The 15,470-nt window shown below is 48.7% G+C and overlaps 1 protein-coding gene across 10 annotated transcripts in view; it reads right to left on the bottom strand.

Annotated features, from left to right (window-relative positions):
- The window catches only part of BLOC1S6 (biogenesis of lysosomal organelles complex 1 subunit 6), a 119,029-nt gene that overhangs the window by 20,986 nt on the left and 82,573 nt on the right, over positions 1–15,470 (bottom strand). For 4 of the 10 annotated variants that reach the window (XM_072808272.1, XM_072808268.1, XM_072808271.1 and 1 more), the window contains one exon: positions 9,222–9,407. The exons of 1 other annotated variant lie outside the window; for it this stretch is intronic. In XM_072808272.1, the coding sequence (XP_072664373.1) occupies positions 9,303–9,407 (105 nt within the window). In that variant the 3' untranslated portion in view covers positions 9,222–9,302. Of the gene's footprint in view, positions 1–5,176; positions 5,413–6,463; positions 6,561–8,152; positions 8,204–9,221; positions 9,408–10,781; positions 11,195–15,470 lie in introns of those variants that run through there. 5 more of the 10 variants (XR_012022306.1, XR_012022305.1, XR_012022307.1 and 2 more) reach the window with 3 other exon arrangements.

Below are 15,470 nucleotides of genomic sequence, written 5' to 3'. Positions count from 1 at the left end.
GCACAGGTCGCCTCCGGCCGCTCGGCCCCCGCCCGGCCCCCTCCCCTGGCCGCGGGCCCGACGTCGGCCGCCGGGGGCCTCTTACCCAGGGGCGAGCGAAGCTTCCGGCCACAGAGTCGGCGCAGCAAAGGCTGCCGCTCCCGGCCCCGGCTCCGGGCTCCCGGCCTCGGCCCGGGCCCCGCCCGCCCGCCTGCCCGGCCCCCGGGCGGACGCTAGAGGCGGGGACGGCGGGCTCCTCCCGAGAAAGGTCGGGAGAGGTCCTGCCGCGGCCCCGCCCGGCGGGCGCCCGAGCCCGAGCCCGAGCCCGAGCCCGACACCGGCGCCGCCTGCGGGCTGCCCCGGGCTCCGAGCGCGCACCGGGGAGAGCCGGGGCCGGGGGGGCAGAGGCGGGGGCAGAGCTGGGGCCGGGGGGGCAGAGCCGGGGCAGAGGCGGGGGCAGAGCCGGGGGCAGAGCCGGGGCCGCGGGGCAGAGCCGGGGCCGGTGGGGCAGAGCCGGGGCCGCGGGGCAGAGGCAGGGGCAGAGCCGGGGCCGGGGGGCAGAGCCGGGGGCAGAGCCGGGGCCGCGGGGGCAGAGCCGGGGCAGAGGCGGGGGCAGAGGCGGGGGCAGAGCCGGGGCAGAGCCGAGAGCCGGGGCCGCGGGGCAGAGGCGGGGGCAGAGCCGGGGCCGGGGGGCAGAGCCGGGGGCAGAGCCGGGGCCGCGGGGGCAGAGCCGGGGCCGCGGGGCAGAGGCGGGGGCAGAGGCGGGGGCAGAGCCGGGGCCGCGGGGCAGAGCCGGGGCAGAGGCGGGGGCAGAGCCGGGGGCAGAGCCGGGGCCGCGGGGCAGAGCCGGGGCCGGTGGGGCAGAGCCGGGGCCGCGGGGCAGAGGCAGGGGCAGAGCCGGGGCCGGGGGGCAGAGCCGGGGGCAGAGCCGGGGCCGCGGGGGCAGAGCCGGGGCCGCGGGGCAGAGGCGGGGGCAGAGGCGGGGGCAGAGCCGGGGCCGCGGGGCAGAGCCGGGGCAGAGGCGGGGGCAGAGCCGGGGGCAGAGCCGGGGCCGCGGGGCAGAGCCGGGGCCGGTGGGGCAGAGCCGGGGCCGCGGGGCAGAGGCAGGGGCAGAGCCGGGGCCGGGGGGCAGAGCCGGGGGCAGAGCCGGGGCAGAGCCGGGGTCGGGGCCGCGGGGGCAGAGCCGGAGGCAGAGCCGGGGCCGCGGGGGCAGAGGCGGGGGCAGAGCCGGGGCCGGGGGTGCAGAGCCGAGGCCGGGGGTGCAGAGCCGGAGCCGGGGGTGCAGAGGCGGGGCCGGGGGAGCAGAGGCGGGGGCAGACCCGGGGCCGGGGGGGCAGAGGCGGGGGCAGAGCTGGGGCCGGGGGGGGCGGGGCCGGGGTCGGGGGGGCAGAGCCGGGGCCGCGGGGCAGAGACGGGGGCAGAGCCGGGGCCGGGGGTGCAGAGCCGGGGCCGGGGGTGCAGAGGCGGGGCCGCGGGGGCAGAGCCGGGGGCGGGGCCGGGGGTGCAGAGGCCGGGAGGCCACCTGTCGCCGCCGCCGCCCCTTCCGCACCCCGGTCCCGACCGGCGCCGCCCGCACCGCGGAACTGGGAGGGTCAAGGTGGAGGCCGGGCCGTTTGGGGCGGGTCCTCCCGGGCGCGCTCCTTCCCGGTTCCCAGCGCGTCCCAGGGGAGCCCCGACGACGCAGGAGCCGCTGTCTTACCCTCGGGAGCAGGCCGCGGCCCGCTGGCTTCAGCCCCTGGCCTCCACCCGGTCTCCCATCCTACTGTCATTACTGGGCATTTTTTCAGTTGGCTGCTCTTCCGAAGGGCTTGCAAAGTGTGGATGAGCGGTTCTCCACCAACACGGATCCCGCAGCACCTTTTCACAATAAATACGCGGTGTTCCAAAAGTCTTACTACAATTTTAAGCCGTTTAAGACACTGAAAACTATAAGTCACTGATGAAAGAAACTGAAGAAGACACAAGTGGGAAGATCCATGCCCACGGGTTGAAATAACTAATGTTGTTAAGCCCATACCACCCAAAGCAATGTGTAAGTTCAAGGCAATCTCTATAAAAATCTCAATGACTTTTTTTTTTCACGGAAATAAAACAATCCTAAAACTAGTATGGAACCACAAGATCCAGAATATCCAAAGCAATCTAGAGAAAAGAGAACAAAGCTGGAGGCATCATGCCTCACCTAAGGCTCCTCCTTCTCCTTCCAAGAAGAGCAGGGACGGTAACATCAGACAGCCGGGAAGGAGGCTAAGAGTTGACTCACTCCTGCAATCATTCTTTCATAGAATGGACACTCCTCAGTCCCTGCCCGCTTCTGTCAAGCGAGCCCTGTGCCTGCTCCCTGGTCACATTCTGTTGACAAAACCAGACTTGGCTTCTACCCAAGCGCAGCTTACAAAGTAGTAAAAGTGTGCTTGCAGAGATGGGGCTCTAGGAAAAGCATCATTAAAGGGTGGGAAGAGAAAGGACTCGCACTGAGAAGAACACAGCCCAATTCAAGAATATTTGAGAGAAGGAAAAGCAGACTGGCAGGGCTCTGGGAAGATGGTGCAGGCTCCTGAGCAGGAAGAACCAGCACAGGAATGGGCGGGAATAGGGAATGGAACAGAGGAAGAGACGCTGGGGAAGACAAGAAAGGGAAGGTGGAAGGGAAGGACACGTAGAGAGGCTCTTCCTGCAAACACGCAGATTTATTTTTTATTTTTTTTAAATACAAATTTATTATCCTAAAATTCTGTAGGTCAAAAACCTGACATGGGTTTCATACTAAAATCAATGTGTTGGCAGGACTAGAATTCTTTTCTGGAGCCTCTAGGGGAAAATTTATTTCCTTTTTCCAGCTTTTCAAGGCTGCCTGTATTCCTTGGCTCATGGCCTCCTTTCGTTTTCAAACCCAGTAATGTCTGGTTGAGATGTTCACACATCATACAGTTCTGAGTCTAGAACTTCTGCCTCCTTACTCCACATTTAAAGGCCCTTGTGATAATCCAGGATGGTCTCCCAGTCTTTTTTCTTTTCTTTTCCTTTTTTCAATTTTTTTTTTTTTTTCCACTGAGGAGGGCACTTGATGGGATGAGCACTGGGTGTTATACTATATGTTGGCAAACATGCAGCTTTAAATAGTACTCTCTGCTTGGCTCCCCAGCAAGCCCCACCCTGGTCCCTTCCCCTTCTTCCCTAGGTGAATGGGTAGCTAGAGAAAAGGCTCAGTCCCTGGCCCCAGCACACCCACCCAAGCTGAGAGAGCTGTCCTGGGCCCAAGTGACGTCAGCTCCTGAGGAGCTGCAGTTGAGACCTATAGGGGAGCTGGGGATGGGTTCCTCCCCCAACTACACTGCAGGGACTGAGCAGAACACAGTGCTCATCCGGCCAGACCACCAGGCAGTCTCAGCATCACAGCAGGGTGAGCATAAAGGACATAATGATTATGTGTTATGCAGAGTTTTTAAAAGGCAGCCCAAACCTCTCCCAAATGTACTATTTTCCTCGGAGCCAGCCTGCATATCTAATAATAACTAAAATTGCTATCAGGCCCCAGAGTAGCTAGAGTTTCCTCATCTGTTACATAGAAGATGAAGTTGTTTTTCTGACCCGAAGCATGAAGGTATATGGAGGGACTTCACAAACTACAGAAGGTTCTAACTCAATTCACATTCTTGACTGAAAGCAGGAAAGAGCTCCAAATACCTTGCATAGAAAAGGGGTATCACAGAACCACCAAAATGATGAAGTAATGATGGCAGGAGAGGTGGACAGGAATTAAGATGGCTCTGTAGAATCAAAAAATGAAAGCACAATGCCATCTGGCAGCACCAAGAATGCTCTCACTACCTTTGCAAAAAACACAAATATAAAGGAAATGAGAATTCAAGTCCTCAGTGGGAGTGTCCACTGACCAAATCTATGTCAAAGGTCAGCTCCATAGATATCAAAGCAGAGAGAGAGCACACTGGGTCCTACTGACTTCCACCAGTATTCTTATGATGGTGTTTCCCCCAAATGCGGAAAGGGGTTGAGTACTGGGCAGGGGGGAAACAAAAATAAAGCTGTCTACTGTAGGTTCCATAAATATAAGATCTTAGTATAGACTGTCTTCTACATACATAAGCAAGGTGGTATGATAGTGAAAACCCTCAATCCTAGAGCAAGAACAGGTTCTGCCAAATTTTTCATTGTTAGAATACTGTAGAGTGAGGGTGTGGCTCAGGCCGGCTCAGACTCTACAGCCACAGGAATCTGCTAGGATGTCAGAAAAATACTGGATCTGGAATCAAATCTTTCTCAGAAACATAGTTCAAACTCAGTTTGGGGCATTTCTTTTTTTACCTAAACTTCCCCATGTAAAAAATAGAGATAAAATCTGTCCTCCTATCTCAAGGATATATTAGAAAAAGAAACACTGTGTCTCTTGGGCCATGAAAACTTCAGGGTATATGGAACTATGAGGACCCATATACTTTGGGTTTGTAAACCATCGGTCTCAAAAGAAAATGGTATTAATATGCCTCAGTTAATTGTATCAGTAAAATGGGTAGTTTTTAAAGTGCCTACCTCATATCTCTATGAAAATTTAAATGAGTTAGTACATATAAAGTGACTGGTACCATAATTGGCATAGAATAAGTACTTAGTAAATCGTAATTACTAAGGTAACTATAGGATTATAGCTGTTCTTGTCCTTGTTATCCAGTGTTTAGGCAGGTGTTATATCAGGTACTAAAGACAAAGAAGTTCAACATGTCTGCCTGAAGACAAATGGAATGGTATGACTACTGGCATGGTACATGAATATTAAACCCGGTTTCTCAAAGATGGGGGTGATTTGAGATCAACTATTTGCTCCATAGGCAGATGTACTGCACACAAAATGCCCCTTAGACCCAAAATTGAACCTGAGAATGGGAGTGATAATCCCAAGAGATGAAGCAAAACAAATGGGAGGGATGGTCCCAGTCCATCCTCCAGGGCAGATACCTGCTGTGGGTGTTCCTTCTGCCTCAAGAGCAAGAGCTGGTGAATGGAAAGAGTTTCTTTGGAGTTGATGGCTCCTTGCCAAAGATACCTTTCTTCTCAAACCTGCCCCAGTGCCAGCAGTGAGTCCCATCATTCCTGGTCTCTGTTCTTCTGATACTTTATATCACAGTTACTTACCACTCCCTCCAATGACAAATTGTGTCTCTCCAAGAAAAATACAAACCCATTGAAAACAGGGACTGTGTCTTCATCTTCTTGTCCCCAGGGATTAGCACTCTGTCTTTTATCCAATACAAGTGTGTTGGGTTGGGATCCCTGGGTGGCGCAGCAGTTTGGCGCCTGCCTTTGGCCCAGGGCGCGATCCTGGAGACCCGGGATCAGATCCCACGTCGGGCTCCCGGTGCATGGAGCCTGCTTCTCCCTCTGCCTGTGTCTCTGCCTCTCTCTCTCTCTCTGTGACTATCATAAATAAATAAATAAATAAATAAATAAATAAATAAATAAATAAATAAATAAATAAATAAAAAACAAGTGTGTTGGGTTCAGGAGAATAGTTTCTAGGTAAGAGTATAAGCTCCAGAGGGGGGCTCAGTCTGCCTCAAAGGCCAGTAAACTTAATTCACATTTGGTAAGCACCGGGAGGGCTAGTAATTCAATTAAAAAAAACTCAAAATTTGGGGAGAATATGGTGATCTAAGGCCTTCCTGACCTCTGAAGCAGGTAGCAATTCTCATACATTTACCGCTTTTCTACATGTTTTGAACAACACAGGAAAAGTCCATCCAGAAGGGAGCTCTAGGGGACTATGAAACTGCAACAAGTATTTCCCTGGTGGGCCTAGGGACTCCCATGGTTCCAGATGGAGCATGAAGAATGGAGAGAGCTTGTTCCTGGTTTGTGGTAATTCTATTAAAGTTGGGCAATTGACACAATTGCCTGAAAAAAATTGCTGGGTGCCTAAAGAGAGCAGTGAGTAAAAGCGAGCAGCCTTTTTCCAACAGCCAGTGGCACTGGCCTTGGGGCCACCAACATCCAAGATCCAAAGGGGCCCCTGCCCAGGGTCTTTCCCCAGGAAATGCCACTTTTAGGCTTCCTTGTTTTCTCTCAGGTGTGCTCTACTTTTTCCTTCTCATGTGCATTCTCTCTCCTGTTACTGACTTCTCATTTTTCCATCTGGTGTCTCCTTCTCCCCCAGGAGTTTTAACCTCTACTACAACCTCATGCCCAACAGTCTTGTCAAACAGGAAAGAAATCATGATGAAAATGGAATAAAAAGGTTTAGCCTCTGTTTAACCTGTGTTGCCCATTTAAAATCAGGTCATTTGGTGGATAAGCAGTACCATCCAGCTGGGACCCAGGAGACAGGGGGAGCCTAAATTGGGTTTATTGTTGGAAAGAAAACCCTCAAAGTCATGTTGCAGGGTTTGTTACATACATATGTGATAGGATAGCAGGATGAAGGAGCTGTGTTAGTATAGGCATTGTGAGAAGCAGTTACCAATACAGACTTAAACATGCAAGGATTTTATTGGGAAATACTTAGAAGAGAAAATAAGAAGGAAACTGGAGAAGGCTGTGTTAATCATCAGAGTACGATGCAAGTGACCCTAAAAGAAGAAGAGAGGGAAGAAAGGTTGAATGGAAGCTTTCTAGACAGCTGTGTAGTCTAAAGAAGGTTCAGCAAAGCTATCTGGCCAAAGTCAGCTATTAGAGAAGACCCGTATCTCCCAGGCAGAGTCGGCTTAATGAGAATGCAACCTATAGTCACACAGGGCCCACACCTGGTTTAACGCTCTGCTGCTGCCATCTTGAAATTCTTAATAAAATTTGAACAAGAGGCCTTGGGCTTGCCTTACTATCCCTGCTGAGCTCAGTCACCGGCTAGGAGCAGCCCATGGGAAGCATGCTTTAGCGAAAATGTGGTGGTGGAATTCAGAGTGAAGTAGCTGAGGCCATTATAGTTGGAGAGCTGTAGGGCATGGTCTCCTGGCCACCACAATCCACCTCCTGTGCCACATAGATCTACTTCTCCACAAAGGTGCAGAAAGCAGCTCCTCCGTGGGCCTCCCTCATGAGGAGCACCTGAGAAAAGGGAGTGTATTAGATGAACTAACAGTCCCCCAGGATCATCATAGTTGATCCCAAGGCCACAGTGCATAATCGCCTTCTCCCTTCTCCAACATCTGTTCTAAACCCCTTTCAGCTTCTGCTATCACCTTGTTAGGTCTTGGGACTTACCTGGTGGTGTGACCCAAACCTTTTATCCTGGGGCGTCTGAACACTTGACAATCATACCCTCTCTTCTCAGGCTGGGTTGCTGCATGTGTTCTAGTCACAGTTATAGTGGGACAAGGGAGTAGCATAGAGGTGCCCACATGAATCAACTGAGTCCTACACATACTCCTGGCATCCTCTGTGTAAAAGTAGACCTCCTCCTCTTGATGTTCAGGTTCAGTTACTTCTACTACTGTGGCAACTCCTCTCTTGCCTGTTTGTCCCTGACACAAAGCTCCAAAGTGCCCTATCAGCAGCCAGAATTTCTTATTCCACGGCACCTTCATTGTGCCTCTGGCAAAGGCATTCCCTTTGGGGCCCAGGCCCCTCAACCTTGCAGAGCCCAGAGTTGCAAGGAAAGGAAGCACACATTCCCTGGCGGCTATTAAGAATGATGGTAAGTCTGGGGGATTCCTGGGTGGCTCAGCGGTTCAGCGCCTGCCTTCAGCCCAGGGCATGATTCTGGAGTCCTGGGATGGAGTCCCGCATCGGGCTCCCTGCATGGCGCCTACTTCTCCCTCTCTCTGTATCTCTCATGAATAAATAAATAAAATCTTAAAAAAAAAAAAAAAAAAAAAAGGATGATGATAAGTTAAGCCATTCCTGCTTCCACTCCTTGGTTTTCAGACCCTTGTATCCTTCTTACTGACCGAGAACACGGCACCATATAGAGGTCTCTGATTTAATAAACATACCATGTTTATTGGTCCCTCAGGACAGCCCTCCACCCTTTCAGAGTGCTTTCTCAGAGCTGGAGCTTCAGTTTGTCTTTAGAAGGCCATTCCAGCCGTCTGTAAGACCAGTTACCTCTAGGTGGTGCAGTACATGACACAACCAGAGGATCTCACGGTTATGACCACCCCCATACTTCCTCTACTTGAAGTAGATCCCCTGGTTGGATACTCTGCTAAATGGGATTCCATACCTGCGGATAAGATACTCCTTAAGCCTCCAAAGAGAAATGTTAGCTGAGGCTCTGTGGGCAAGGAAAACAGACAATATTCAGTTTACAGTTTCCTTCAGGGGTTATGTTAACTCTCCCACCTCCTGTCATAATACAGTCTGAGAAATCTGGGCCTCTTAGATATCTAAGACAATATTACACAGATCCATTTCACTGATGACCTCCAGCTGACTGGACAAAATGAGCAAGAGGAGCTAGAATGCTATAGGCTTCAATAAGATGTATGCACTTTCACAGAGAAAACTCTATGAAGAGCAAGGAATAGGCGATTTCAGTGACATTTTTAGAGTTCCGTGGTCAGGAATATTCTGGGATATCCCCTTCCAAAATAAAAGACAAACTGATGCATTGTACCGTCCTGTCACAAAGAAGGGAGTACAGTGCCTTGTGTTACAGAACTGGTGATTCTAGAGGCAACACATTCTACCCCAGGGATACTTCTCTGGCCCATATATTACGTAACACAGAATGCTGCCAGCCTCGAGTACAGCTGAAACAGGAGTGTCACCAAAGTTTCAGCCAGTGCAGTCAGCCCTTCTGGCTGTGCCCCCTGGTGTTAGATGTGTCAGTGGTGGGAAGGCACTGTAAGGCCACTGGATGGGGCTGTTGGCTCTAGTAGACCTACTGTAAACTGGACTTTATGCAGTTTGTTTTTACCTGGTCCTTATAGGCTTCTACTCCAACTGGAGGGCCATGATGCTCCTTTGGGTCTCTGTGTATCAGTGTCAACTCAGAACCTTTTGTGCAACAATCCTAGCATACAGTTACCGAAGTAAATGACCATTGGTTCCTCTGAGGAAGGACTGGGGGAATTGTCATGGTCTGTACATGCCAGAGTGTTATAGGGTCCGTCCTCCAGCTACCTCTTTAGTCAATGGGTTCCAGATCTCAAAACTGACTCAAGTCTGGGAACTGAGTAAGAGATCATGACTTGCCCTCAGCTTCTTGCTTTTCCAATTCCTTTTTTTTTTTTTAATAGATAAGGGATCAATAAACAACGATCCATAGACCAAATCAAACCAACCACCTGTTTTTGTAAAGGAAGTTTTATTGAAATACAGCTACACTTGGGTCACTGGGTGGCTCAGTTGGTTAAGTATCTACGTTCGGCTCAGGTCATCATCTCAGGGTCCTCGAACTGAGCCCCACACCAGGCTCCCTGCTCTGAGGGGGATCTGCTTCTCCCTCTGCTTGCTGTTCCCCCTACTTGTGCTCTCTGTCAAATAAATAAATAAAATTTTAAAAAAGGAAGAAAGAAATACAGCTACATTCGTTTATATATCGTCTATTGTTCCTTTTGTACAACTGATGTGACCTACGAAACCTAAAATGTTTGCTACCCAGCCCTTTACCAAAAAAGTTTGCTGACTCCTGTTATAAATGCTAAGCAGCACCCTTGTAGGACTATCTGCCTATTTTGCCCCCAAAGGCAAAACTAACACCATGCTCCATTAGCCTTCCCTTTTGGTGGGTAGGGTAATTCTGGCCTTGGGGCTTTCGACAGTTAAGGGCCACTCCTGGCCTCTTATCAATCTTCACGTATGCTAACATGTGCTTCTCAGAACTTCCACCGGTCCTGGCCTGCAAACTTCTTAGTGATGCTGGTGCCCCTTTCACCAGTACATTCTGATGACTTGGTGGTGTGTCCTGTGCTCTCTCATGGGACAAATTCTCTGGTGGGTGTTTTGGCCTTACACAATATAGCCCTTCCAGCATGCCCACTTTGGGTGACTTCCCACTTTGGGTGACTTCTTTATTCCTTCTTATACTGCCTGCCAGGATGAAGAAAAGAAAGTACGGTAGAGAAGCATCCTAAACTGTTGAGCAGAGCTTCAGTGATGCCAATGGGGAGTCCTTTAGCCAAATCTGACCATCAGGGGAAGGTCCATCTCTCCTAGGAGCAGACCACTAGCTAGGAGCAGTCTGTAGGAAGCCTGCTTCAGTGCAAATGCAGATAGGCCTCAGGGCACGGCAACTGGGACTCTAAGTCAGTTACGGTCCCCATAGATAGAGGTGTGTGAGGCACAGTTTCATCGCCATGATGGGAACACAGAGAAAAGACTAGGGTGGATGTGACACAGCCTGCTTTATATGCCAGTCTGCATCCTCAACATCAGGTCTGACTTGTAAGGTGGCACAAACTGGTGCTCCATTCGTTACCTCTCTTGGGGAAAGAAGGATGGGTCAGTAGAATAAGAGGACTCCAGGAGGGACTGCAGAAAGGGAAGTTGACTCCTGTGGGCCTCATGTCCTCTCCTTACCACTGGACTTTCAACCCAGATGGGAAAGAGGCATGTGCCCCATTCAGAATCAATCTCTTCTCTGCTCCCCAATTCTGAGAGGGTAAATTTGTGGACCTCAGGATTTGTCTGAGGCCCAAACTGTAAGGCAGTCAACAGCCAGGAACATTTCATCGGAGGTGAATTCATTTGCCTGGATGCTGCCACTGCACTGAACAGAGACGTGCCATTAAGTGAAAACAACAGTCCCGAAGCCAATGCTCCTTAACAGCCACAGAATACAAGGTGCCTTATGTTAATTAATGCTGCGAAAGTAAGTGTTAGGGTTCATCTCAGGTCTGCATGCTTACCCCCAAAGGAAACTGAATCCCGTAGGGCCCTCCAGTGAGAAAACCTGGCTTCCAACTCTAGCTGTGCTCTTTCCCCAGAGCTACTAAGGTATAGAAGAGATGGAGCTACTCAGCCTACCACTCGTAGGCTGAAGATCCAGAAAGGCAGGCTTTAGCAGGCATCATCAAAGATAGCTTTCTTGAGATGGTGGTGGTGGTCGTGGTGGTGGTGGTAGTGAAATATCTCAGGACAGCCGTAACGGGAATGTCCTGGCCACTCTGGAGTTGTTCATTTCTCCTAGCAGCTTGGCTTTGCTTCTGTCAACCCCAGCATCATTAGCATCTCAAGGCAAGGCTCCTGAGCCACATCTCACCCACTTTCAGTTTCTCTGTTGCTCGTTTCTATCAAAGAGGTGTGGAGATTCACAGTCGGTCTAGAATTAAAACAGTCTTGTAGGAAAATCAAGAGTACTGTGCAGCCATTCCATCCACGTCTCTCCTAATGCAGAAACTCAGGCCTCCTCCACTTCTTTTTTTTTTTTAAGATTTTATTTATTTATTCATGAGAGACACAGAGAGAGGCAGAGACATAGACAGAGGGAGAAGCAGGCTCTTCGCAGGGAGCCCGATGTGGGACTCGATCCTGGAACCGAGATCACGCTCTGAACCAAAGGCAGACGCTCAACCGCTGAGCCACCCAGGCATCTCAGGCCTCCTCCACTTCTATTCCTCCAATATTATCAGAATGGATTAAGAGAATTAGTAGATGAAATGTATATCCATGTAACTCCCTATCACTACCATAGTTTTATCAAAAGAGTTAAAGGAGCAGAGTGCCTGAACAGCTCAGTCAGGCATCTGCTTGGGCTCAGGTCATGATCCTGGGGTTCTGGGATTGAGCCTCAAATCGAGCTCTGCACTCAGCATGGAGTTTGCTGGACATTGTCTCTCTCTTCCTCTGCTTCTCCCCCTACTCACACTCACACATGCTCACTCTCTCTCTCTCTCTCTCTCTCAAATCAATAAATAAAACTTGGAGCACCTAGGTGGTTCAGTCAGGTAAGCGATGCCTTTGGCTCAGGTCATGATGTCACGGGTCCTGGGATCAAGCCCCACATCAGCCTCTCTGCTCAGCAGGAAGTCTGCTTCTCCCTCTGCCTCTCCCCCTCCTCCCCACTCCCCAAATCCTGCTTATGCTCTCTCAAATAAATAAAATCTTTAAAAATAAGTAAATCTTAAAAAAAAATCCAGCCAGAGATGAGAATACTCTAAGAAACTGAATGAAACAATAGGAAAAAAAAACAATAAGCAATGAGAACAGATGTGTGGCTGACAGCAGGACTGCACCTAGGTGCCGATTACCGCCCTCTTCCTTGAATTCCTGGGTGAGCAGGCACGGAGATACATATACTCCTAAGTAGCATCCTTATTATTAAATTAGGCAATGCATTATTAAAACACTTTGAAAAACACAACATGCTGGAGGAACCTGAAAGATGATGACAATTTAGGTGCTTCTAGTTGCAATAAATAGAGATTTGTTAAGGTCACTTCATAAACGGGAAAGGTAGGAAGGAGTTGGGAGAGAGGTACTGTAAAATACCTGTGGAAAACAGTAAACCTAGTTCAGCAATCAAATCCCACAGGAATCTAAGAGAAGAGTCTTCTACAAGAAAAATTGCTCAGGTTCCCACAGCATTTTGAGGGTCCTGATGACTTTGTCCCCCCACTTTTTTTTTAAAGATTTATTTATTTATTCATGAGACACAGACTGAGAGAGAGAGAGGCAGAGATACAGGCAGAGAGAGTAGCAGGCTCCATGCAAAGAGCCCGATGCGGGACTCGATCCCAGATCCCAGGATCACGACCTAAGCTGAAGGCAAGCACCCAATCGCTGAGCCACCCAGGCGTCCCGACTTTGTGCCCTTTTAAAAGTGAAAGTTCACTTAACTCCTCACTTAACACTCAGGTATTCTGTCTTCTTCTGGGTCTTCTTATTTTTCCTTCAATTGCTAAAGGGCTGATTCTCTCTGAGTGAGTGTTTTAATACATATTCCTAAGAGGGTAATCAACTAAACCAATGAGAATCTGTAGTTCCCATTTAGGCAGGCTTTTTCCTGCCAGGCTAATTTTTCACCAACTGGCCTAAAGGTTGGCTGCCGTTCGGTACCTACCCCAGATTCTATCAGCTAAGGCCCAATGTGGAGGTTCAGGGGAGTAAAAACACAGAACTTTCCCACAGCAAGATCTCTGGCCTGAAATGTTTTTCTTAGAACAGGATGCTGAGTGTGGTGGATGATAGATTACATGATTGGAAATGAAGGGAAAAAAAAAAAAAAAGCCCTCAAGCCCAACATCAAACTAAAAAACTCAGGGTCCCTGGCTGGCTCAGTTGGTACAGCACATGACTCTTGATCTTGGGGTCATGAATTTAAGCCCCATGTCAGGGGGATGGACTGCACTTAAAATAGTAACTTTTTAAAAATCTTTTTAAAAACTCAAAGACTCAAAAAGTTAGAAAAGTGTAGTTGTAAACTTCATCAGATATTTCACACAGATTATTTTCAAACACCTCACTGTTTAAACAGACCATAGAGAAAATCATGGCTTACTTAAAACTATAGTTGAAAACACATCAAACTGAGAACACTAGAATTTGTGGAGCTAGGAGAGGAAAGAGTACCACAAGATGGCAGCATTATCCCATCTGTGCTTTATCAGGATATAAATCTAAGAATATGTTCATCTGTTGAACCTGCTCTAAAACTGCCCACCTCCTTCCTTGAAGCTATTTTTAAGAGACTGAAACAGCCCGTAGTTGACAGAGAAAGTACATATCTAAACAGTACATTCTTATCTCTGAGCTCACTTGATTCCCAAGATCTGGCTATCATGTTTTTAGTCTAATTGAGTTAATGAAAGCGGGACTTTGGTTATCCAAGGATTATAGGCTCCTGAGGCATATTTCAATCGCAGAATATTTTCCTTCCATTGTAATATTCCTTATTTGACATTTATGTGATCCAGTTTTTTATTATAGCTATTTTTAATAACTGTATATCTCTCTCATACTAGATTCAATTCAAGCTCTTCACTGACGTTAATTTTCTGTGGCAACTTGGCTGGACCCATAGCATCTAGATATTTGGTCAAATGTCAGTCAAGGGGACACCTAGGTGGCTCAGTGGTTGAGCATCTGCCTTCAGTTCAGGGTGTGATCCTGGGTTCAGGGATGGAGTCTCGCATTGGGCTCCCTACGAGGAGTCTTGCTTCTCCCTCTGCCTATGTCTCTGTCTCTCTCTCTCTGCATCTCTCATGAATAAATAAAATCTTAAAAAAAAAAAAAGTCAAGATGTTGATGTGAAGGTATTTTTTTAGACTTTAAAAGTACTCTCCACAATATGAGTGACCTTAATCAGCTGAAGGCCTCGAGAGAAAAACAATAAGGTCCCCTGAGGAAAAGGTAATTCCCTCTAGATTGCCTTTGAACTCAAGCTGCAACATCAGCTCTTCCGTGAGTCTCTGGCCTGCCAGCCTGCCCTACAGATTTTGGAATTACCAGCCCCCACAATCAAGTGAGCCAATTCCTTAAAATAATCTGAAATCTTTCTCCTCTCTCTCTTTCAACACAGACCACAGACGCGCACACACACACATATACACATACCCTACTGGTTCTGTTTCTCTGGAGAACCCTGACTAAAACACCAACTATAAACCAGGCCCTATTGCACCATGGAATAAAAAGAAGACCACGAAGTATCCTTGATCTTGAGAGACATGTGAAGACATAACTAATGCTGTAAATGCCAAGGCAAATGTATTATTAAGAACTATAGAAAACAAGAAAAAAGAAATTCTTTAGGGAGTGGGATGGAAAACCATAAATGACATTTGAGCTGCAAAGAATGAACAGGTGTCTCAACAGGCAGATATTATAAGATGCAGGGTGCTAAGCAGTGGAAACCCAGTGAGCCAAAATCTACATGTAAAAGGGGGCAAAATAAGCAGCACCAGCCTTGTGTGAATTTGTGACTTCAAGATAGTATAACATCCAACATTTCCTGAGCTCTATTTTGTTTTTATATGGATATCATAAAACCTTAAATTTATAAAGCCAGAAACATTTATCTCAACCTTATAGTTTAGGAAACTGAGGTACACAAGGATCAAGCAAGTCCAGAGCCCTAAAACAATTCAGAGTATAAACCACAGCAGTCTTCACTCTCTCAATGGCTTTGAAATAAACCTAGTCTCACCCAAATGCTAAGCTGAAGACTGGATGGCCTCTGGCCTCACACATGCAAGTGGAGCTAACACAGTATGAATATGCAAGAGAACAAATCTTAAGTATCTGATAAATCTCTATAAACATAGTCTTTGAACAAATACACAATATAGGAACTATCTGGGTGCCTTACTGGCTCAGTTGGTAGAGCATGCAACTCTTTTGTTTTTTAAGATTTTATTTATTTATTTGAGCATGAGCAGGGGAAAGGGGCAGAGGGACAAGCAGATTCCCTGGCTAAACAAGGAGCCTGAAGTCAGCCTTGATCCCCGGTCTCTGACATCATGACCTAAGCCAAAGCCATATGCTTAACCAGCTGAGCTACCCAGATGCCCTGAGCATGCAACTCTTCATCTCTGGGTCTCTGAGTTTACTTATTTAAAAAAAAAAAAAAAAAAAAAATCTTCATCCAAAAGAAAATC

This window comes from Canis lupus, chromosome 32 (assembly GCF_048164855.1).
Source record: "Canis lupus baileyi chromosome 32, mCanLup2.hap1, whole genome shotgun sequence".
Taxonomy (NCBI): Eukaryota; Metazoa; Chordata; class Mammalia; order Carnivora; family Canidae; genus Canis; species Canis lupus.
Note: the sequence above shows the minus strand (reverse complement) of the source record. Positions and strands in the feature narration are given on the sequence as shown.